The 25,097-nt window shown below is 37.9% G+C and overlaps 2 protein-coding genes across 2 annotated transcripts; both read right to left on the bottom strand.

The window, feature by feature from the left end:
- Positions 1 to 1,108: 1,108 nt before the first annotated feature.
- On the bottom strand, positions 1,109 to 20,693 carry tcf25 (transcription factor 25 (basic helix-loop-helix)). The gene is made up of 18 exons (XM_035629383.2): positions 20,334 to 20,693; positions 19,304 to 19,447; positions 19,126 to 19,197; positions 18,754 to 18,878; positions 17,902 to 17,967; positions 17,714 to 17,796; positions 15,575 to 15,705; positions 14,676 to 14,775; positions 13,155 to 13,248; positions 12,942 to 13,034; positions 10,390 to 10,495; positions 10,104 to 10,263; positions 9,863 to 9,950; positions 9,023 to 9,181; positions 8,556 to 8,646; positions 7,939 to 8,018; positions 7,731 to 7,806; positions 1,109 to 1,770 (listed from the first exon to the last, which is right to left on the bottom strand). The coding sequence occupies exons 1-18, from the start codon at positions 20,547 to 20,549 to the stop codon at positions 1,591 to 1,593; spliced, it is 2,064 nt and encodes a 687-aa protein (XP_035485276.1). The 5' UTR covers positions 20,550 to 20,693; the 3' UTR covers positions 1,109 to 1,590.
- Positions 20,694 to 21,673: 980 nt separating this feature from the next.
- On the bottom strand, positions 21,674 to 25,070 carry LOC118302881 (cytochrome b-245 light chain). Its single transcript, XM_035629392.2, has 6 exons — positions 24,910 to 25,070; positions 24,554 to 24,623; positions 23,736 to 23,810; positions 23,546 to 23,629; positions 23,353 to 23,434; positions 21,674 to 22,939 (listed from the first exon to the last, which is right to left on the bottom strand). Exons 1-6 carry the CDS (start codon positions 24,965 to 24,967, stop codon positions 22,757 to 22,759), a joined length of 552 nt encoding a protein of 183 aa, XP_035485285.1. The 5' UTR covers positions 24,968 to 25,070; the 3' UTR covers positions 21,674 to 22,756.
- Positions 25,071 to 25,097: the final 27 nt, after the last annotated feature.

Raw genomic sequence — 25,097 nt, 5'->3', positions numbered from 1 at the left:
ATCTGCTCATGTTTATTTACAATGCTGGCAAATGTCTTACCTAATATAGTTGATATTAACAAGAGATCATGTTTCAGCTTTTATCAGTTGCTGTGATTGCTGGTCAGACTATATAAGTGACAGCGTATACTGTATGTTGGCTCCTGGCCACCTTCTCTCTCACCTAGATGTCCTGTCAAATTAAAGGCAGAAAAAGCCCCAAAAAAGAATCTTTAAAAAAAGAAAACCTAACTGGTCTCCGGTTGAAATCTCCGGTTGGTCATCACAGACGTCTGAGGAATGAGTAGTTAATTAAAGAAGAGTTTCACGTATATTAACTTTTTACATAATTTTCTACAACAATAGCTAAAAATTTTCGAACGACCCCATTTTTTTTTCTCATTTTTATTGAATAATATATTTTGCATCTGGCAACATTAGATTAGCGTATGTGGGGAAATGATGGTGGATATATGCTTTGCCTAGGCAATGGCTACTGAGAGAAAGCAGTCATGCAGTTTATCACTTTTTTGCGCTCCAGGTGATGAATTTCTCCCCTTATGTGTGTGACTGTAAACTTTTTGAAGTCCAAACACACTATGCCATTATAATAGCAGTTTTTTAGTCGAAGTCTAGTTCCTGGAACAACACACTTAAAACAAGATTAAAATGTAAATGACTTTATCTGGTCTACATTTAAAAAAGAAAAAGAAAAAAGTCTGTAAGTTATTATGGTTGCAGCATTCCCTTCATAATGATTGTCTGAAAAAAAAAAGCAATTTCTCTTTTAATGGTTTCTTGTGTCTCCTCAAATAAAGACGGTAACAAATATAGAAGAAGGGCTGACTAGCTGAAAAGGAATGATTTATTGCTTGATTGGCTCCAAATTAAATCATAAAATCTTCCCATAGTCAAGAAAAGTGGCAAATGTCCATCCAATCCATGCTGACACTGGGCGAGTGGTGGCAAAGTGGTAAATGTGTTCAACACTAATTATTAAGGCCAGAAAATTCAACATGTTAAATGTCAAAGATAACAAGTGATTTCCTTATTATGCATAAGACCAGAGATTATTGGCTTAAAGAAAAAACTTTCATTTTCTGAGGAAAAAAAATGTTGTCAAGCAAAATTGCAATTTTTGTGAAACAGAGCCACACTACATCTTTGAACTTTATTCTTTCATGAAGCAGTCCACTGTTTGGCCAAAAGCCATAAACAAGAGAAAGAAGAGTAGCAGCTATTCTGTGTTGGTGCTGCTCAACTCACAATGACTTGAAATGTTAGAAAGGGCAAACTTTTGAATTACTTTCTAATCAGTTTGTTTTATTTTGACTCTGGAAAAAGGTTCCGCATGATCACAACTGACTGAATCACCCCTGAGTAATTTTTTCTATTTTTAATCAATGCCTCTAGAGCAGAGAAGGGAACAGGTTCAAGACACAAGTCATGTGTTCCTTTAGTGTTCTGAAATCTCGAGAATTAAAAAAAAAAGTAAAATACCATTCAGTTCTCCCCGTCCATTATCATTAGGTATTTACATTTTCATTTTCTTAAGTTTATTATTTCTACTTGACAATCTTCAGCACTTATTCCACCTCGGTCTCCGTCCTCTCAGTCCCACTCATCTTCATCTCTGTAGGGGTTGTCCTCCTGGTTGTCCTCTCTTGGCGGCTCTTGAAACCTGATGTTTGCCAACATGTCCCTCATTGCCACCATGAGACGATTCACCTCCTGGTTCAGCTCCTGACCAGCTCGTGCCACTTCCATATCATCCTCCTGCCTTAGTCCACCCTTAACAAGAAAAGGGACATCAATTAATATATGGTTGTTTCTAATCTAAATCACATGTTTTTATTTTATATTTTAATAGCCTTGACTGTCTCTCATTCTTCGTATAAAAAGGCTGTCTTCTTAACAACATCTTTTATCCATATTGTATCTCTTCCTCTCTATAAGTGGATATCACAATCAGGATGAATGGAGCTGTCCGAATGGAAACACGCCTTGGGCCCATCTGTTAACAATAGACATGTATAGCCGATAAATACATGTATAGGTTCCTCCAGTACATACCGTTTCCTTATTTAAACCTTGTTTGGACACAAACCACACACCCACGTAGCCTATAATTCTTTAAATTATTCACAATACATGCACTTTTGCAGACTTGTCACGCAATCACAGGAATAGAAAAAAAAAAAAAAAATTAAGCCATGGCGAATGGGCTCAAAATCTTGTGCCTTCAGCCCATTAAACAAATACCCCCATCTTATAGTATGTATTGTGCATTGATGTCGGCTGCAGTGCCTTTATTTGTTGCCACCACAGACAGGTGCTGAAGTCCAAAATATTCAAATTTTTGTGACTTTTATGATACAGATTAAATCTTTGATCTGATGTTTTTCCCCCCACACAAATTCAGATTACAATGGAGTATATAAACCTATATACTGACATTCCAATAAAATGAATCTACAGACAAATTAAACACTGCAGAGTCTGATGATGTATTGACAATGCGCAGGGCATTGGAATGTAAATCTATGCCAGCAATCACAGGAGCTGCTGATGTAGAGAAAAACTGTTTTTGACTGTGCTCGTCCAACATTCACGTTTTTAGGACTATTTAAATGTTTGAACGTCTCCATGAAAACTAATTGGAAGTGACAGACATAACAGAGTAAGGACAAAAAAAAAAAAAAGAATTATGTTATAAATCATCGGTAAGTTTGGATTTAATTTAATTATGTGTACATAATGTGCTAAATCAGCAACCAGTAGCAGCTTAAGAATTGTCACTACGAAAGTAAAGACACTCCCTTAAATTTTTTTGATTTATAGCCAGAGCTGAGCAGAAAACACAGATGTTTTTAGGCTCACACACAAAAGCGACAGCTAACAAACGGTGAGAAAATATTTGCTGATTTTTACATATATTGCTTTAGAATCGCTTAATGCCAGAAATTAATTACAGACATTATGCTGTTAAAGAAAACATATTCACATTGCTCTTTCTTGCGCCATCACTAAAGGAATGCTGATAGTATGAAGACCTGCAGATTTTCTCTACTTTTTAAAATTCTATCATGTCAGATAGTGTTTGTCCATATCTATTATGGGACCGGACTTCATGAACATGACAAAAACACATTTCAGATGTGTCCTTTTGGAGATCTCAGTCATCATACCTAAACAGCAAACTGTTCATGGCTGAATGAAACTTCGGTTGACTGTTGGTTGGAGATTGGAGATCTGAGCAGACTGAGGTTTAACCTGTTGAAGTAACATGTTGAGTCCCACCAGTTGCACACCACAGCAACCACTCTGTCCTCTTTAGCTTCGTCTGTTGGAGCACGGCACACTTCTGCCTCAGTGAGCAGTAATGGTGTGGAGATCTGTTAGAGCGCTACGCACATGCTCATTGCACTAGCGTTACACCCATATCATTTCTATTTCCCGTATCTAATTTAATCCCCTCGTCAAAGTGATGTCCTCGTTTGTATAAAATTAACACATCAGGGTCAATTACATTTGGCCCGAAAATCATAACTATATGTGTCACTGTCCTGCTCTACTGTACATCAAAGTGTTTGCCGCTCTATGGTCGACGATATGGCTTTTCTGTAAATTTTGTCGAACAATCTCGGCCAAAATACAGTCCATTCAGAAGGAAACGAGGGGCAAGCAAATAAAGTGGAGAGCGCAAACACTTGTTTGTTGCTGAGGACATTATGAACCAAGAATGACTCAAGTATTGGAGCATTTATGTAACGCCACCCCAACCAAAATTTAACATTATAAAACCATTTATAATCAAATTAAGGTTAAGTGGTTAAGTGAGGGGAGTGAGGCAGTTTTCTACAATTAAACATAAACAAATATTTTGACTGATTGGCTTGATAGCTTAAATATAATATCCACCCATTTGACAAAAAAAATCTAAAATAATCCACTTCTTCCAAATATATCAAACTCAAACTACTGGTACTCCTACTAAGTACTGTCAAATGTCCAATGCACAATCAGGTTTAATATATCAAAATTCAGCCAGGGCAATGACGGGAAGCTATTGTAGGAATAACTGAATTGGAAAAAAATGGAAAGTTCCCAATTAACACTCGGAATATTCCAATGATTCTGTTCCTATAAAAAAAGGTTAACAATCAAGATTGACAAAATGTCCCACAACAACTTTGTGAAAGTAACTTTTTCCAATAAATTAATACAAGTATAAAACTTCACTATCAGGAAAGAGGTGGCCAAAACAAGGCCACAAACCACTTTGCATGAATGTTGTTATTGTTTTGTTCTTCGATGACACAATGATAAATGGTGAATAGAATTAACTTTAGTAAGGTCATATGCTATCTTTGACATTTTTCAGATGTCAAACCCTTAGGGTAACCATGAGTGTTTGTAGGAAATTTTAAATCAGTCAAGGATGCGTGTAAAAATGGTTTCCCAGATCTTCTACCAGTTCAGATGTTTCCACCAGCCCTGGAGCGTCCTGCTACTAACAGGGTGTGACTGTGTTACTTCAGTCATCGTGAAACAGGAAAATATACCTTTACGTCCCTTCATTGACTTTGAACAGTGAGCCAAATAAAAAACGGACAACTCTCAGAACATTCATGAATACATCTGTTGACACCTTTAGGAGCAGGTCAATTCATCGTGATTAATCACCGACTGTGAACTCCCAGAATTTGTTGGAGACAATTGATCTTTATTTGAATGTAGGGCTTAGAGCTATTAATCACATGATGTCCCCACATGCACACCATGGGTTCTTTATTCATCTCCCAGGATGTTTTTTTTATTACTCTACAACGGCAAGATTTGTCTTTAAATGACATCACCACCGTTTGCTCCTCAGCTCATGGATAAACTCCACAAAATCCGATGTACAGCATGTTTTTAATAACATGTGAATTCAATTTTGGTGACTGACTTTGGTTGTGTGACTTTCAACATGACAACAGTGTGAGGATTTTCAGTCAGGTCTTAGAGACACAGGGACAGCACTGGAGAAAGTTACAAATGATCTTCTATTTGCATCTGACAGAGGACTCGTCACTGTAAATGTTCTGATCTTAGCATTGAATTTGACAACACTGACCATCACATCCAACTACAGAGAAAAAAATAAAAGGCATTAACGAAACCACACTAAGTGGGTATACATACTATTTATCAGATTTATTTTAGTTTTAGCATACTAAATAAATACTTCTTGCAGGTAGAAGTTAGACATAGAGTTCCACAGGACTCTGTGCTTGAATCCATTATATTCAAAATATAAATTATTATTTTTAGGCAATATCGTTACGAAGCCAATCAGTTGGGTAAACTTCACTCATGCTTTAAAGACATTAAGAGACCTGGGTGGATTCAGTGTACAACAACACCAAAGGTATTGTATTTGGCAACTGATCATCAAATGTTATGGTTACTCTTGGTGCATTACCCTCGCCTCCAGCACCATTCGAAGGAATCTTGGAGTTATCAGGCTATGTCCTTTAACTCCCTCATAATATAATCTCAAGAGCTTACTTGTGGTTTCTGGAGTAGAATGGGATGTAGAACTTCAGCTACCAGGCTCCTCTGGAAAGATCTTACAGTTGTGGTCCAGGAGGAAAAACAACCTCTCCGTGTTTAAGACGAGTCATAACACTTTCCTCATTTGTAAAGATTAAAGTATATAGTACATAGTTGAGCAGCCCTGAGTTATGCTGCTATTGGCCTGGACAGCTGGGGGACTTCCAGTGATACACTGAGCTCCTCTCTCTCCATCTGTATGCATTCATATGCCATTTATTTTAAAGTTATTTACTTTTTCATCTCTATGTGCAATCTGCAATTGCAAGTTGTAGCGATAATTATTTGTCACAGTCAGTGATGTTTTAATTATTATCCTGGGGGGGTCGGGTCATTGGCGGTTGATTACATGCACTCAATGCTGCTAACCCCTTTGCATTTCTGGGGGATATTGTCACGCATTAACTTCTTAGAGGTGACTGAACCCAGTATTTCATTCTGCAAACATTTTAATGAGTTAATATTATTCATTCATTTTGCCTGTAAATCTCTATTTTATATACAAATACACTGAAAACTTTCATTATAGTGTCAGTGATCTACTGGCTAACTAGCCAATGAGAGGAGAAAATAACGTAGTTAAATAGACAGCCCCAATGAACAGCAAAACTTATTGTTGTATTTCCTTTCCACAGTTTCAACCATAAACCCACTACACAGCTGCGCAACAATTCTGTGCAAGTTTAATATTATTTCAGAAAGGTTCTATATTTTTTTTCAGCAGCGGGTTGAAACCATACCCACTAACTACTGTCCCAAGCGCATTCACAGATAATAACCACACATATTGATGTAACAACGGTATAACATGGCATAAGGTGAACAACCTGGGCAACACACACAAAAAGATGGATTATGTGCTAGGGGGGTTAAAGTTCAAATACGTGGCCTCTCTAGAGTCTAATTGACTGTAATCTGTCGTAGTGTACTTAGAGAACTTAAATCCCTGTGACACAAAGTCACATTTTGTGCAGCTAAGTATGCTGCATATCCTGCTCCCAATAGACTATATTGCTTTTCACTGTCATCTAGCTCAGTGACGTTTGAAAAAATGATCTCCACCCGTATAATATTAGATTTGTCACATTTTAAGAGGAAAGACATCTCTCTTTCCACCTCTACTGAGTGTGTATTTTTCGCAGTATCTGTCTCTGCTCTGTATCTCTGTCAGTTAAGAGATATTTAGCTAACGTATAGTCATGGCCTCAGGCCTGATAGCGATTAAGTTTGTTTTGAGATTTGCAAGGGTACAGATCGGGAACTTTTGATATTTCCATAAATAGGTTTACTCAGATAACTTATTAGAAAGCTGTGCTGGTCTGAGGTTGAAAAGTACTGGGTTTTATTTGATCAGTAAGTCACATGAACTGTTGATAGAGAGGACTACTTTGGGGTTTAAGTTCATGGGTTTGTAGTGCCTGAAAGCGTTCTTTTTCAAATGTTAATCATCAATGTGTAACAGTTTAATTCTGCCCCGCAAGCACTGGTTAGTGTTTTGCTTTGGATGTTTAATACTGACCTAAGAAATTCTGCATGCAGGGTCTCTATGGGATGCTTGTAATATCTGGTGTAATCCTGACGACTGACTTGACCCAAAACTTCAGTCGCATAAATGGCAATTGGTTTCTCAAATATTTGAGTACAAAATATAACTACTATGTCTATTTTTGTTAACACTTCTTCTAATTGTTTAAAATGATTTGCATGGTCTTTGTTTCTGTGCCTTCACTGTCATATGAAAGATACCCAAGGTACTTTTGAGCCCCAGCAAATAGTAATAAAGAGTTTGATCTAATTGGCAATTTCCAAATTTGAACTGACATTCAGTTTCCTGTGATCTGGGCTTCCTTTTGATCGTGAAATATATCTCACCCTCAACCCAACTATTTGAGGCAGATGGCCGTCCATCCAGAACCTGCTTTTGCATAAGGTTACAGTACTTCTAATTAAAAGGGACATTTTCCTTGCCTCTGTCAGCAAGTTCTTGCCCAGTTATTATGACAGCTGACCATCTCTTACTGAAAATTGCTCAGACATGAATTCTATTATATGATGTTATATAAATAAAATTGACTTGAAACGTCTTTTTGGCCTGTTCACTATTGAACCCCTTAATTTTTTCACACCTACCTAGCCTGATCCAGACAACTCACCTGAAGGTTGAAATTTGGCAACAGAGACCGGAAAAACAGCGACAGCGTGCTTTCGTTGGACGCGCCAACATGCTGCCTATTTGTAAGACACACAAACACACATTTCATTTATATTTCAAAGAAAAAGCAATTTAAGGTGGATTAAAAACTAACTTCTTCTCTGACTGTACAATGGAATTTCATGTGCACAGATGCATGGGTCTATTACCTCTCTGGTCGGGTATATGATATCACTGAGTCCAGTGGAGGTAGAGGGTCAAACCCCATCACAGGCTGAGTGGTCACCTCCTGAGTACATCGAACAAAAAGCAAGATCAGAGTCACATTCTCTAAGGTGCCTGAGTTTCGAAAAGATTAATACACCAGAAATTATTATTATTACTTTCTGTTGATAACGTTTTCTACTTAAAAACCAAATGTGGAGTTGTTCAGTTTTACTCTTGGTGTGCCTTCTGATATTTTGCCCCATGTGTTTGTCTCTGAATCAATTTTAATTTAGAGATATTTGTGCATGACAAAACATATTTATCTGAGGATAAGTTGATTTTCCATGATGTAAAATAATTTTTTGGGGTTGTGTGTGTAAAAAAGAAAAAAGGGACTTGGGGTTACATTTATGGATGACTCCATTACTGAGATCTTGAATTTGATCAACACAAGTTTTTGAAATCAGGGAGCATCATAACCTGCACTCATAAAAGACGATCTCCGCCTGTGAACTCAGAGAGATTGATTTTCAATCCACATCTAGTCTCTATTGGTGAGTGAAATGAGGACATTGTGGATACATTGGATAGTGTTTGTGTGGTTCGGATCGTTTCTTACTAGAGGCAGACTTGAGGTGGCTTCCTTGATCTCAGAGAGTAGGATGTGGCGATGGATGTTCCTCGGTGCACTCTGGTACCTCTGCTTTCGCCTAGCACGGAGTGAAGGAGTGATGGTGAAGGCGTTGAGTACAATTATCAGACCAGTGATCAGACCCAATGCAATGGGTAAGAAATTCTAATCATCTCACAATACCCTACAGTACACTTTTTCCCATGCAGAATTTCTACGCATATTAGGATGTTGGCTTAATTTACTATTTTTAATTAGTTATTAACCAGTTGTACATTTAAGTTTATCATAAATGGACAATTTTCTGAAAATTTCCCAGTTAAAACTTCCTTGCGTCCTCAGCAATACACCAGCCAGAGTTTTCTCCATTTAAGAGTTGGATGAATGTCTCTCTTGCAGAAGGAAAAAAAAGCTTGGCAGAAATGTGACATATGGTAGTAGAGCTGAGATCTTACTTATTCTGACAGTCCATCACTAGAGGGTCTTTGGCATCAACTCGACGTAACACTTCCTGCACAGACTCTTCCAACCAAAGCATCACTGCTGCCTCCCTCCACACGTTGTAAGTCCTCCCCACATACAGAGCTGTGAGTTCAGCCAGAGCTGGCGGCTGACTGGAGACAGAGGCGGAACAATAGATTTTTAAAGTTATTTGAAAAGTAGAATTATGAATTAACGGCTTAATTGACACAAAATAAGGATAAATGAAAAATATTTGTTACTTTAACATATTTTGTTATAGACTAATAGTCACTAGTCAACCTGCAGGTAATCAATGCAGTCCACCATCTTGCTCCTACCGTTTACTTTTATTGTGCATAGTGCTATGCCCTCTTTTAATGATGCATCCTTGATTACAAAGGCTCTGCTCAAAAACTTTTACTTGGTAGCACCAAGCTTCCAAGAATCCTACAACCGGTTCAAGACCCAAAGCTATTCCAGGGGAAAATGAGGGTAACAACTGCAGGAACTTCTCTTAGGGTGTTCGGATTAACTTTCTGATTCCTGTTGTAGAAACAACGCCACGAGTGTGTTCGGCTGCTGAAATGTAACCAAGTCAAATCTTAAATTAAATTGGGTTTAACAAGTAGTTTCTATGAATTTCTTTTTTTGAGCATTTGTTCTTTGCTTAAATCTTGGAAACACTGAGACATTCAATTATGTCTATTTAAATGGGATTCGACAAATATTAACTTTTGACTGGTAGTAAAAAAAAAATTAAAAAAGGGAAAAAAAGACCATTGAAATACTAAACATGCTGGTTCATGCAACGCTTAACAATGAGGACACATTACCTTATCTGACTCTTTGGGCCAAAGAAAGCATGTGAGGTGACTGAGGCATCTGGCTGCACAGTGCACAGATCCAGCAGAGGCATCAAGACTGTAAAATAAACATTTAAAATGTCCTTGATGTCAATGGCAAAAAAACTATTTAACAGAAATCTTTTTAGTCATGCCATAAACAATGTGAAGAAATGACAGCAGAGTAATAATTTCCAAATATCTATTTGCTCCTAGTGGTTCCCTGTCTAACCTCCGGGGAACATGATGAGTGCGTTCTGCAGCATCTGGTCAGCTTTGCATCTTAATGTGTCCCTTTCTTCAGGATCCATGTCTTCCTGCTGGCTGAGATGGAAATGGCAAAGTGCAGTGGAGAATGCAAAGTTTGGCAGCTGGGACAGATTTCTCTGCTCCTGAAATGCAAACATTTTTAAAAATTATAATAATTCTGCCTTAGACTTAAAAGTTAACGTTGAGAACACTTCAGTTTGAAATCACATGTAGAAAAACACACTTATGCACATAATAGAACTCTTTACCTCCAAGTCCTGATATAACTGGAGGAGAGACTGGTACTCTCTAAATCGCAGCATCAGGAAATCAATGAGCAGGAGCATGCAAAGTGGGTCAGAGTCTGGATCCAAACTAATAATAGAACAGAGGTAGACAACAAGCAAATTGTTACTACAGCCACTTAACCAGACAAGATTCATCAAGAGAGGACATACCCCATCTGGAAAAAACCCACACACAGATTTTGACTTTTACCCCAGACACAAAACCTACTCTCACTTTGGCAAGTCAAGTCAACGAAAGCCCAAAATATCAAGAGGAACCACTTAAAACTACCTAATTAACATAATTGTAAGTAAGATATTAGTTTCATAAATAAATAATTCAATTTAATGATTACAGATGAAGGAAAGAAACATGACAACAGGCAACAAACATCTCAATCAAAGTACAACTCAAGTTCGACCGCACCCTCCAGGGTGGAACATAAAAACAAACACTTCTTTCATCCTAATAAGGCACTACTGTTTTGTAGCCGACCTTCATTTTAAATTCAAATGTTACTACTTTGTATGAAATACAGAACACATCCAAAACTTCTCTGTTTTGCTACTCGATCTTAGGGTAAAATGTTGAAGTTGGGGTCACTGACGAACAGAAGTAATCCTGTAGAGGCTATCTCCAAGTTGTCAGCGAGTTGTGCACAAACTACAACTGACAACAACAACAAAATAAGTTAATCTCGCTGGTTTCCTTCAAAGCCCATAACAGTGTATTCCATTCTATCTGAGCATGCAGGATGTTGGTGTTCAAAAAACAAGAGCATGATTATTGATATGATTATTTGCTCTAGAACAGTGGATTGACAGTGTTAATCATATCATACAGTATATGTGAGGTACTTGTTCAAACTGTGCTTTTAAAGATTATCAATCACGTTTCCATTATGAGCAGTGATTTAATCAGTGCTGGATAAAGAGGGACGGCAGTCAGCTTTTATTCCCTCACTGCTGCCTTTCAAAAGGACCAGAGCATAGCTGTCATGAAGTCAGGAAGCCAGAGTTCGATGAAAATCCTAGATAAGTATTGACCATTATATGAACAGGCAGTAGATCTCAAGCTATGGACGACTGATGGTTGTTGGAGAACAGCCCTCTTAGTGTGTATACAGCCTTATGTATGTGGTGTCTTTACCAGCAGGTTTTATGTTGACATATGAGATTTAAAACACTTTTATTACACTGATTTTATTACCTTCACCAAGGAAGTTGTTTTATTTTATTTGATTAAAGATGGGTCTTGGCCATGGTCAATTTTGGCAGGGATCCACTTCCGGATCTTTATTCAGTAATTTTTTTTGAGGGATTCTACACCACTGTGAGACTGGGCAAAACTTAAAATTTTGAGTCATATCTTCACAAATACAGAGACCCTATCGTGTTGCTAAGCTCATGAGTGATTTCAAGTCTATCTTTCAAGTTAAGGTATTGAGTCTTTCGGAGTTAATCGACCTTGAAGGTTTTTGGTGAGTCCAATTTAACCTGCAGGCGTTTCTGAGGGCTGCTGTAACTTGTTTTGCTGCCACAGAGGTAATATATTCATGACAAACAAAAATAAGTTCTAAGCACCTTCCATGCAGCACACTCTTATGCACACCCCAAAATGACAAGCACACCGAGCTAATAGCGATTCTAACATGGCCAGTAAAAACTATGTGGATTTAATTTTGAACACTGGCTTACCAGCGTTTGTCTCATTAGTCCTGATGCCCAGAAAAAAATCTGATGACCAGCTCAAACAGACTGATATCCGATAATGTTTAACTTTGGAAAAAAAGTGATTCAGAGAAAGGAAACGGGAATGACAGAGGAATCAACTCGCTACAATAACTCGGTCAGCTGACAGGCGGCCACCGAGACAGTGAGCTGTCTACAGATGTCCAATCAAACAAACATTTTGGTAGGCAGCCAAATGCTGTTCCACTGTCACATGATTTTTGAGATTAACAAAACTTCAGTTCATATCCATTCACTATGATTCTTGTTTATACAATGTTTTTTTTGTATATTGTGGGATCACTCACAAAAAATGTGAAAGAGTATTTCAGGACATAGCTCTAACTTCATCAGTGAGCGTATGTTTCACTTTTCTTCGTGCTAATGTCAAGCCATTACAGAACCCAAGGGAAAGCCCTATGTAATAGATGATTTAACAGTTAACACTGAGTTATCTTTGAAGAATATCTCAAAAGTCCAATGACTGTTGTCTGTGGTTACTTTATAAATGGAAATAAGAGTTCTTTTTGTTTAGTTAGCAAGCCATGTGATCATATGATATATTTTTTTAAAATGTGAGATAAAGAATCTACTGACACATGAGAGAAAAATGTGTCCAAACTCCGTCCTTCCTTCTTTTCAGTAGATTAGTTAGTTATACAGAGAACACTTGACTATCGACACTGAGGTAAGAGGTAATAATTTGTTATTGGTCGACATTTAAATGGAGAAGTGAATGGGTTTTTCCTGTAATCTCTAAAAAAGCAGGACCTTGCCAGAGCACGACTTTTTCCCCTTTGTACCTTAGGATCAACTTGCAGTACTCCAAGGCAGTCCGTGGGCATCCTCGCTTCTCCAGGAACATCATGTGCTTATAGAGAGCAAGATAAAATGCCCTGCAGACAGAATTTTTTTTGAATCATTAAATTCCTCAGTCCTTAAAACACAATGAATGTAATGTCGCACAAATGAGAGTCTACCAAAGGCAAAAAAAGGAGGGAAATGAAGAAACCAACCTGTTTTCCGGTCTTAGATAATCAAGTCTGCTGGTACCTGATGTTAGGCTGAATAAAGGGTGAAAAGCGCACTCAAAGCTGTACAAGGCTCTTTCTTGAAAAAGAAAAGAAAAAGATGTAAGTAGTTTTAATCGTTATTCACAACATCCAATATCGCAGAACGCAGTGTATAATTTAATTTATGGAGAGCAGTAGTGAACACAGCTATCACATACAGTGATGCAGGTGCTGGACTGTGTCAGTGATGTTGTTCTAACCACCTAATCATTTAAACAGCAAGGCTTTGCAACCTAAACACAACAGAACAGAAAAACACTGTCTTACTTCTCTGCCTTATGTTAAACTGCAACCAATGGCATGTTGTCCAATCAAAGAAGAAAGAAGACAACTGACCTTTGTTAATTTATGCCTCTGGTCTTCTACATTAACTATTTTAGTTATCCACTTGTGGAGATCAGGTCTGTGATAATAACTCAAGGATTGTGCTTTGGATGAAGCATTCATTTTGGCTTTTTAACAATAGCCGCTTTGTTTATTTGGGAATCCTCGGGATTTGACTCCATAACTTTATGCATATTATATTTTTTTCTTTTATCAATTGTACAAGTGAAGTGATCCCTAGCAATACACTAACCAAAATAACCAACAATGTCCATGGCACCAAAATGAGTGAATAGATTTGCAAAAAATTTGGAATGTGCATGGTTTTGACATTGAATTAGTTTTTTAGATTTGATTATTTCTCAGTTAATCGCAGGGATGCTGCTTCACATTAATCTTTATATAGCACGTATAATCAACAACTAAGAACTTGAGGAAATTGATTTGGTGGCAATTACGTTATTGCATACTAAAAAAAGCTTTGACACTATTAAGTAACAGATTTGGTATATTCCTGACATTTTTCATGATGATGTGGAATAATAAATGTTCATGTATTATATGATTAAAATGCATTTATAATGGGCCTACCAAATCAAGGAGACTCTGTTGGAATATAAAAATTTATAAAACTGTAAGGGCAAGGCAAATGATTTTTCATGTACTAAAATTATGTGTTGAATAAATAGTAATAAACGGACAGCAAGTGCCTTGTCCTCTTAGACACAATCAAAAAGTCTAAAAGAAGGGCTGTTATTTCATATCAAAGCCAAGTAAGTATATGAAAGTAAAAGTATATAAAAGTATATAAAAAGCTGGAGTATATAAAAGCTAAAAAGGAGTTTGTGTATTAAGCTGGCAATGTCCCCGCTTATTATTCTTGAGTTCACTCAAGTTGATATTGATAAACAGCTTTAGCCCCTTTTTGAGCCATGAAAAATTAAGTAAGTTCTAAGTTTAATATATGTTTTAATATATTGTTACTAGCTCATGCAAATAAGCCTCAGTTTGGCTTTAAGCCTAAAAAATCTGATTCTCTTAAACAGATTCTTCTGGGTTATTGCTGGGCCCTAAATCCATCTTTATTCTCGTCTTTGGCTTGAAATTGATGAATCTATATAAGGGGCCCATGACCCTTACCAATGAGGTCCCTGGCCATCTCCTGATCTTCCTGTATGCGACAGACATCAGAAAGCTGCAGCAGGGAGTCAATGTGGTAAGGGTTAAGCTGTAGCAGGGCCTGGAGGCAAAATGAATGAAACAAAGGTCAAACCAGCAGAGAAGGACAGAGACAGAAGAGAAATGGTTTCAAGAGGATGAGGTTAACTGAAATACAAGAAATGGGTCAAAATGTAAAATGAAAAATGCATCAACAATCTCAAAGTGGTTACTCTATTTTTGCAAGATTGTAGATCTGTCAATACATTTTCATACAAACTGCCACGGTTAAATAATACATTTAACAGAAACACAAAAGACTTCTAAATAATCTACTCTGCATCATTAAAAACACAGGTAATTTCTGTTATATTACTTCGACAAAAACACGTTCAAACACCTGTCGCATGTTATTGGTCTAGGGCTTGAGTAGTGAAATATTGCTCACGTTATTATTTCAGCGACTCCCACAGCAACTAGCTTAATCAAATATCATTGCCATCTATCTGTTTCATAGAATTTGGTGTGTCAAATATATAATATGCATATTGATCACTGTGACTCAGTTAATTTTAGTTATAAATTTATATTTAAATGTGGTGGTGGTATGTCTGTAAGAAACCCATATAGGCTATATATCTATCTATTTTTTTGTGAAATGTGTCCAAGAAATCATGTATTTATCAACTTCAACGCTTAACATCAACATAATTTTCCCCTACCCCCCCTTTCCAACTGCAGTGCTCCTTTTGACTAGTTGCTGACTTCTATCCTAAGGTTTCAGGAAGATTGTATGATTTTGTCTTGTCCGACTTTGGCCAAAGAATATGGATATTCTTGGTTTCAGTCAACGGGAGTGAAGGGGTAAACTGTTTTCTTACCACTATGTTATTGGGATCCATGGACTCAACAGCATCCAGGAACTTGAACTGTACTTGTTGGTAGTCCCGGCTGTGCTCAAAGGTGAAGTATTGAATGCCATCCTTTGACTGCAGTAAAGTCATTGAGATTCCTGTGGAGAGCAGAGTTAAAACCAACAACACATTTTAAAAAAGACACTATAGAGTGAGACGAGGTGAGGACACAAACTACCACTTCCAGACAATTGTCATTATCTTGATATCCCTAAAATGTTTCTTCATTGTTTGAGCCACATTATTGTCTTTTTCAGTTGCATGGTCACCACTTCACTCCTCAAAATGACTCTTGATTGGCTCTAATGTGCATTAACTAACACTGAAATGACACAGCTGTACACAGCAACATACATTTAGTAGGACCTTACTTTTTAATCCATAATCATTGGGCACTATATATATATATGGGGCTACATAATAATAATAATAAATATTTATTAAACATTCCATGTTTCAGACTATCATAATTTGTTTGCCATTTTTATCTTTTCAACCAACATCTAATGGGCTACTTGCACAACCATGTCCGGGTTTTACTTAGTACTGCTCAACAGTTTCCGGTCCGGTTCAACAATGGCGCTGTTTCGTAAGCTAATTGATAACGAAGTGTTTGCAGACCTTCGTGTGAGAGGTGACAAAGAAATGATCCCCGGGTCTGTTTACCAGCCATCGTCTTCTCAGGTCGATGAGAACTTAATACGCCATTAAATTTCAAACAAACAAAATGTGACACAGCAGTGCTCGGACATTTTCCTGCGTAACACTCGTGACAAAACTCTGAATGAAGTAGTGAGTAAACACAGTAACGGTAAACAGACCGAAAACAGACGAGCAGCATTATTTTGAAACAGATAAACGTCACGAAGCCTAGTGCATGTAGTGTATTTAAAAGATCTAAAATCACTATGAATCATCTGTGTGCCAGAGCTGATCAACAGAATTTAGCACAGAAAGCATTATAAGAACAAGCGAGACAACATAGATTTCCACAGTTACAAACAGTGATGTAACACTGTTTGTAACTTTATGGAGATCTTACAAGTGGTCACACAAATAGTGTTGATAGTGTAACAGTAAGTAGAAAAATGATATTTTTCACCTGAACTTTAATATCAAGAAAAAGTCTGGTTTGCCAAATAGCTACTTAAGTTTGTGGTTGAAAATGTATTCCTAACAAAGCATGAACAACTAACAGTACGATAACAATACATGAATTGTGATTTTCACATTCATCTTATATTAAAATGGCTAATGAAAAGTATCAGAAGGGTGATGCATGTATCCTACATTATTAATGCCCTGTGAACATTCACGCAGTGCGTTATCATGGGCACCAGGGCGGCTGTGGCTCACGAGGTAGAGTCGGTCGTCCACTAACCCGAAGGACAGTGTTTCAATCCCAGCTTCCCCTAATCCGCATGCCGATGTGTCCTTGGGCAAGACACTTAACCCTGAATTGCCTCAGACGGCTCTTCTGGCAGTGTATAAATGTGTGTGTGAATGGGTGAATGTGACCAGATGCACAGCAAAGGCAGGTCTGCCTGCCTGCTGAAAAAAATATGGTTGCCACATGAGCGTGCACACCAAAAGCGATATCTATCTTTGTAATACCGAATTCTGCCTGAAGAGGACGGTTACAAAAATGTTAGGATGTTTTTATGGTGCATAGAGAGAGAGAGAAAGAGAGAGAGAGAGAAAGAGAGGGCAACAGTGTTGCAAAGAATGCTGCACACAGCTCTACAATGAAGCAATGGCACATATCTGAGATCATTTGAGAAGTGAAGAAGCTCATCATGAGAGAAGTGTTCCGGATCATTATGAAACCGTGGTGGGAAAAAAATAATATGGCGGGCGACATGCACGAACGCCGCACGCACAGTCACTTCTTTCAATTCTGAGCTCATTTTATCTCCATCTGTCACGTGCAAATGATGTAGTGTGGTTAGTTAACAAATTCAAACAAAAGCAACAGCGCCTGAATAGCAATGAATCACATGCTTACTGTCTGGATTACAGTGTGTAGGACAAAAAGTGTGTTTCAGTCTGAAATTATACTTTTAGAAAGGTACAGTACTATATTCAGATGACTGTAAGGACAAATACCTGTGCGGCTGAAGCGAGGCCAGCTGTCCTTGGGACTCGTCATCCAGGTGCTACGGTGAAACTGCCTGTTTCTATGTCGAGGTCTGGCAAAAGAAAACAAAAAATGTGAACAAGAATATGCTGTATACACAGGACCTGGCCATCTGTTTTAAAAAAAAGAGTTTTAAAAAGTTCCCTTTTTGTTTTACCTTTGATCCCCGAGAACAGCTCGAGCCCCAAAATATCTCTTCAGCTCCGTTTCCGAGTTGAGATTCCTAATGAATTAGCACAGAAAAATAGCAGAGGAACTAGTTGAAGAAATGTAGTCCAAGCTAAACATGGGCCCTGTTTGATTTAGATTCAGGACATGTCCGTTCTTGTTTCCATGGAGCTTACACGTAAACATTATATTGGCGATAAACCCTTGGGGCCGTTTATTCAGTACATATTATGGACATTAAATCAGTGATGTAATGGCTGAGGGGAGTTTTCACGTTTAACTGAGGCCATTCATCTTATCTACTGGTAAACAAACACATTGTGACATTGCATGCTTTTCTTTTAACTCAGACGATTTGCCAGTTTAATGATGGTGCCTGCTCTTGCATCACATGTGCAACAACAAATTTCAACCGCCAGTGTTGTTTCACCATAGAACACCACCTAAGATATACAGTAGACATTATTTCAGTGGTGTCAAGCGCCCCCAAATGGTGGCAATGATGAATCACAGAAATGTGTATTAATTTTATATTGTATTATAACCCTGACCAAGTCATGTCAGCTGTGCACTGGTCAAGAGCTATTTTAGTATTACTACTCCAATAAACAGATATATGTCTAACAATGTTTATTTTATTATGTACCAGCTTAAATGTATTTAGCACAATAATGACCCAGTAGACCATAATAAGGAGATGTTTGTTTGTAAATGTACAGAATTAATAATTCGGTCACCACCCAAATCAAGTCTGCGAGGTAAACAAAAAACAAATATTTAAAGAAAACAATCAGCTTGGAATATATTTATTTTGCCACATGAGCGATGTCAGTCTTCTCACCTGTGCTCCACATGTAACACAGATCGTCTGTCAGAGCCTCCACAATCTTCATTCTGCAAACTCAGACCGTTGGGCTGCTCCAAGTTCTCCAGCAGTACATCAATGTTGTCATCTGCTACAGCGTTCTGAGACCCGACAGAGAAGGAATTTTGTATTAGTGACAACATTTAATTGTTCAATTGCCGAAATGAGCTACAGTTGTTTATTTTTTGTCTTTGAAGAATGATTCTAAGAAGGTATTTGATTCATATTGTCTGTAAAATAATGTTTATCTAATGAATGCTAACAAAATATTACTAAAGTGATCATATATAAGCCGGGTTATCGTTTAAATTTTACAGAAGATATTGAACCCCCTTTTAACAAACATACCTGTCCATCCTCTGATGCCACTTTTGTCTTCTTCTTTTTCTTCCTCTTTTTAACTCTGTCTCCAGCCACAGGCTGTTATAGAAAGGCGAGATATGAAATTGTGAAAACATGAGACATTTAGATCACTAGAGCATTGAAGTCAAAACATAGATACCCTTTCCCTTGGTCTAATCTTTACCTTTGTAGACGTGTCCTGTTGCTTTAGATCTGCTTTGTCACTGTCTGCAATTCCATTCTCCACGCCGCTTGCTTTATTTCCATCTGGTTTCTCTGTCTCTTCATCAGGTGAGATTTTCTCTGCCTCATTGTCTACATCGCATATCTAATAAAATATAAAGATGGCATGAAAGTGTGTTGGTAAAGCAGTGATAGATAAAAAAACACCAAGCTAAATATATTTGGGTAAAAAAAGGGATACTTTTTAAGAAATAAAAATAAAACAACATCTCCTGAAATTACGTCATATTTATAAAAAATTCAAGGAGTTGGGTGTTCAAGATGTCAAGGTAAAGGATACACAAACTCAACGGTGTGGACCAGGCCTTGCGCGTGGCATGAATACAGTGCAAGCATAATGATGGTGTTCCAGTTTAAGAGTCTGAACTTTGAATATTTTTCTTAACTTACGAAAAATTATCATTAAAAGAGCTTACTGTACAGATACATCATAATAAAACCTACGTCATATAAGTTCCTGTCCTGAACAATTGAAAAATGCATTGATGGGTTTGTCAAAACAAAGACATACTATTTACATTAATTTAACATTTAATGACAACCAGCCCCAAGGAAGTTTGTGTTGCATTTTGGATAGCATCATTATGAAAGGTGTGGACCATTCCACAGTGCATCAGACGTGATTCATTTTCAACATCCGAATCTGTCCAACACGTGATCTGTTAATTTACCTTTACAAAATACAAGGAGCTGAGCTGGAGGCACATGTCGGGCAATATGTGTCTTTTTTGTTTCATAACTGGACGAATTACAGTTGTTTTCTAATCTGATCGACATCTCTTGTCGTCAATTATTTATTAATATATAATGTCAGAATACATAGTGAGCAAACAAGCAGGCTTGAATGAGCTGAGGCACGAGCTGACGTCACACGGCTAGCTTGTGTTAGCTAACACCATCAACGACGAGCTAACACACGTTGCGTACACAGTTAACTGACGAACAGCCGGAGAGCTGCGTCGTCGCCTTACCAGTTCATAGATGTTGCTGAAGTTCTTCTGAGCCTTGTTTTTCTTCGCCTTCCGGTTGCTGTCTCTCCTCTCAGCCGGGTCAGGAGCATCGGCCACGTCCAGCTGCTCAGCCTCAGCCTGCTCCTCCGGACTGTCAGCCAAAGTTAGATCCTCCAGGTCCAGGGCCTCCTGGCCCCGCTGCTTGCCCCTGAGCCTTCGCAGAGCCCGTGTAGACATTGTCCACTACCCGCGGGACACACACACACTGTAATGCTCCTTATGGTTTTGTTTTTAATTATCTTTAAATACAGCCTGTGGTGAGCTAACAGCCACTGCAACACCAAAACTATGATGGCTCTTCTTCTTCTTCTTGTCCTTGATGTTTCAACGCTTCTAAATGTGCCACTGCCCCCTAGAGGGTAAATACAAAACTGCATCAATAACTTTTTTTAAAAAACGTATTTTTTACGGGGACAGTGCAGCTGTTTTTTCTTCTATTGTCAACCATGAAATTAACAATGAAACGAAAAATATCTACAATCAGTAAAAGAGAAGTTAAGTCATACATAGAGCAGCTGAACAGTGTTTGAGAACAATGAGCTAATTCTGTTACGTAGAATAATTAAAAAAAAAAAATTATACAATGATTTTCTGATGTATTTCAAACAGTTATAACACATGTTAAAAACATATCTATACACTACACGGGCAGTAAAGGTGGAACCAGTAGGATAACCTAGATCAGATCTCTCAAACATAGCATCTGACTTTCTGGCCTAGTTCTTTGATCATGTCAAATCTTCAAACCTCCAGTGCCCCGTCTCAAAGTATGTCTTCTTCCTATCTACTTGAGACGCCGGGGTAAAGGTTTGTAACTCGTACCTTGAAGCTTATAACTTCAGAGTCTCATGCTGGGAAATCAGACTGTGTGAATCGCACAGTTGAAACATACACTACACATACATAAAATATTTCTACAGCTATAAACACGGTTAACATGTATCCAAATCATTAAAAAAAAACCTGCATAACGTTTTGGACTAATTGCACATTGAAACTTTACTTTTATAGAATTTTTATCTCTTACAAATTGACACAAACAATACATTTACTTTTTAGATTCTAAAAATCAAGATAAAGATAAAAAGATTGTTATTTGACTCAAAGAAAAAATCTTAAACAACATGTTTACTACTCAGCATTTAAATCTCTCTTGCAGAACGAGGTTTGAAACTGGAGTAAAACTGCCTGAACAAGATAGGCAAGTTTTACGTGACTGATTGTTGTGGTGATTATTGGTAAAAAGATTTGGTAAAAGACACTATAGGGACTTTAGTTAGACTATTTATAGGAGACATTCATGTTTTGTAAGTTTTAATAATAATAGGTGATGTACATTGGTGTATCACTACATTGGTACATTGGTGGTGTGTCTCATGTGTTACAGCCCGACAAACTAAAATGAGGAAGTAACATCTTACCTCTGTGATTTCCTCACAGCTGCTTCACAGGTCAGCTATGACCAACAAAAGACCTTGAGCTGACACATGAGACAAGATATGAAACCAACACACATCTGACAACTAAAAGTTCAGCCAGATGTATTCATCTTTTCATTTTTTCCATCATGAGCCAACAATAAATGGTAATGTGACAAACAATGTGGGAAAGAACCACTTGAAATGAGAAAGGGAAATTCTGGTTTATTGAAATCCCTTGTGTTTGCGAAATGGGGAAGTTGCAAAAGTAAACACCTAAAATAATTCTCCAAAGGAAACTTGTAAACAGCTATCGTAGTGGGCTCAGTGGATATATTTGAAAGAAATCAAAAGTACAGAAAAAAAATCATTTGTGGTTAATGTCAGCCTGATCCTGCCCAAAAAATTATCAAATTATCCAAGCAAACTCCAGCGTACCCCTACATTGTTTCGTTTAGTTGACTTGAAAAAAATACAAAAGGGATAATAACACAGTGTAAAAATACTGTAAACAATGTACAATATAATCTGAGATCTTTGCAAAACAAAACAAAAAAATACAGGGGCTGAAACAAAGCAGGAAACAACTCCTATTACAGCAGTAAAAAATCATCTCAGTCATTTGACTTGGCAATATTTATATGTGGTTGATACTTAGCAGCTATAGCATTTATATGTATCTGCTCTGGTACATGTAATTTTCAATCAGTAAAGAATTATATTCACTTTACCCATCCAACTTTGTACGGGAGTGTCATCCTCAGTTCTTGATGAGAAACATATTCATCTGCAGGTTGGGGTATAAAGGCATGTTGTCCAGTCACTAGCTTCACTAAACCGTCATTAATTTTCATTTTCATCACAGGACCTGCTGAGGTCCCACTGTGACTGGTTTTGAAGGGATTCATTGTGTGACGATCTCAGGAAGACATTGGAAGATATAAAGAGGAGGGGGCACTGGACTGGTTACTCATTGGCAATAACAGATATGGGGTTGTCATAGGCTGCTCCATCCAGGTCGTCTACACGTTTCCTGCGCATCTCTGGAGGAGGTCTTGGAGGTGGATTCTGTGGAGGATTGGTTTCTAATGGCTTTCGGACTTCCTTCCGTGGAAGAATGGGCTCCCAGTGCTCACCACGGATTGCTGCCTGTAAAAGCAAGAAGGTGGCAAAGAATAAAAATCAGGAATGGTTAAGTTAAACATGATTAAAAGAAAAGGAATCCAAACAACAACAATGAGATGTTGAGTTAGAGTGGTCCTCATTCTGTACCCTCACAGTTGGATGTATCATCATGATTAGTAACTGATGGTTTACTCTGCAGCCTGAATGCTTTATAACTTTGGTTGCCAAATTTAAAACTGTTGAAGAATTCAGTTACGCCCCTGACTGTCAGGTTTCATAACCACAGGGCTTTATCTCAATTGTGGTACCTGAAAAAAAACCTCACTTCCTTGTTACCATTAACTGGCCACTTCCTGCCTCAGCTAACAACTTCATAAAAGTTTGCAATATTTAGCCTGCTTGATTGGAGAATAATTCCGTGAATGGTACCACATTACCGCAAGGTAGATGAGGCTGGCAATACCGAGGCAGACACACCCAAGGACAGTGGCAAGCATGAAACCTCCAGGTACACAGAGTCTAAAAAAGACAGGGACAATTATGACATCTTGTTAGTCTATTGTTGGAGAGATCAATTCTCAATGAGAGGAATGTTGTTAAGCAAAGAAAAGGCAGATATGGTTCACTCACGCTGCATGCAAAAATGCTCTGACATAGTAGTTCCTTGTTAACGGCCCAAAGGCTTTTACACACACAGTGAAGCAGTATTGGCCCCTGAGGGAAACAGGACACAGTAGTGAAAAATAAGCCTTGTAACTTGTCCATTAAAATTCAGCACATTATGTTTGCGAAAAATATAAAATCATAAAACATCTCTTACGTTCTCTCCACACTCGTGCCCTTGGACCTCTTGCTTCTGGGATACTCAAGAAGACACACTAACACTCCGGCAGCACTAGTTACCTGTCAAGGCTGTTTCAACTCAAATGGTTCACAAGGTCACATTATAACTCTGACAGGAAATCAAGGTGAATTTGAAAAAAACAATAGTGACCCTGAAGAGGTCTAAGTGTAGAAAATGGATGAACTGACTGATTGTTTCTGATATAAAGGATAATGTATAATATGGTAAGAATTCAAGGGGAAAACCTACCTCTGCCATATTGTATTTTTATTGTATTTGCCAGGTCATAACTTTACATATCACTCTGCCCGGCCTTGTGTGAAATGAATCATGTGTAACACAGTGTTAGTTAGGCCTACAGAGAATATTTACACTTTTATTGATGATGCCATATTTGGAACTACAATATGCATGCACATATATAATAGTAGTGGCCTCAATTTACTTTCTCCCTTACATTTTGGTCCTTGTGATGTATAAATTCTCACACAGCATGGCATTAAAATGAAATAAAAACAATAGAGTGTATAGCTGCAATATTCTTCAGCAGGGTTGTACAGAAATGACTTTGGCAGATCTTTGAAGGAGCCCTCTTGAAAATGGAAACCAAACTCTTTCACAATGAAACTTGCCTCTTCAATAGATTGACTCATTTGGCAGATGCGTTCATCCGAAGCGACGTACAACTGAGGGACACCAAAATAATCTTAGGAGAGAACCAAGTACAAAGTGCTGAATTTGTTCAATAAGACAAAGATATTAAACTGTGTTGCAGTGTAAAGTATAAAGGATACACTGCATAAGCAGCAAACTGCCAGCCCCTGAACTGTCCAGCCACCCCCACTATGCCCCCAGTGAGGAGAACTGAAAAGAGGAAACAGGAAGTTAAATAAAAATGTAAGTCTAAATATATATATCTTAGTCTAGTCTTATACACTCTCTCTCTCTCTCTCTCTCTCTCTCTCTCTCTCTCCATTTATATATATATATATAGACTATACTAAGATAATCACAAGTAAAATGACATTGACTTGATCTTTGAAACACTGTTAAATTTCTCATTCAAACAAAGGTAAATTTACAGATGTATGGAGCTATTTAATGTGAAAACGCGGACTCTTCCATCTTCAGAGAAAGTGTTTATACTCACTGAGTCCTGAAGCCAGAGCCTGCTCATTGGCCCACATCGCCCATTCGATCTTACCCATCGTGTCCACCTGAGCAGTCCCGGAGCAGCCGACCGAAACTCTCCACCTCGACTCGAGGCTCTGACCGTCGTTACAAGGAAGAAAGTGTATTTTCCGAGATGTGAGGTGTGTATTACTGTGCGGGGCTGGA

Source organism: Scophthalmus maximus, chromosome 4 (genome assembly GCF_022379125.1).
Source record: "Scophthalmus maximus strain ysfricsl-2021 chromosome 4, ASM2237912v1, whole genome shotgun sequence".
Taxonomy (NCBI): Eukaryota; Metazoa; Chordata; class Actinopteri; order Pleuronectiformes; family Scophthalmidae; genus Scophthalmus; species Scophthalmus maximus.
The sequence above is the reverse complement of the archived record's forward strand: the minus strand, read 5'-3'. Positions and strand labels throughout refer to the sequence as shown.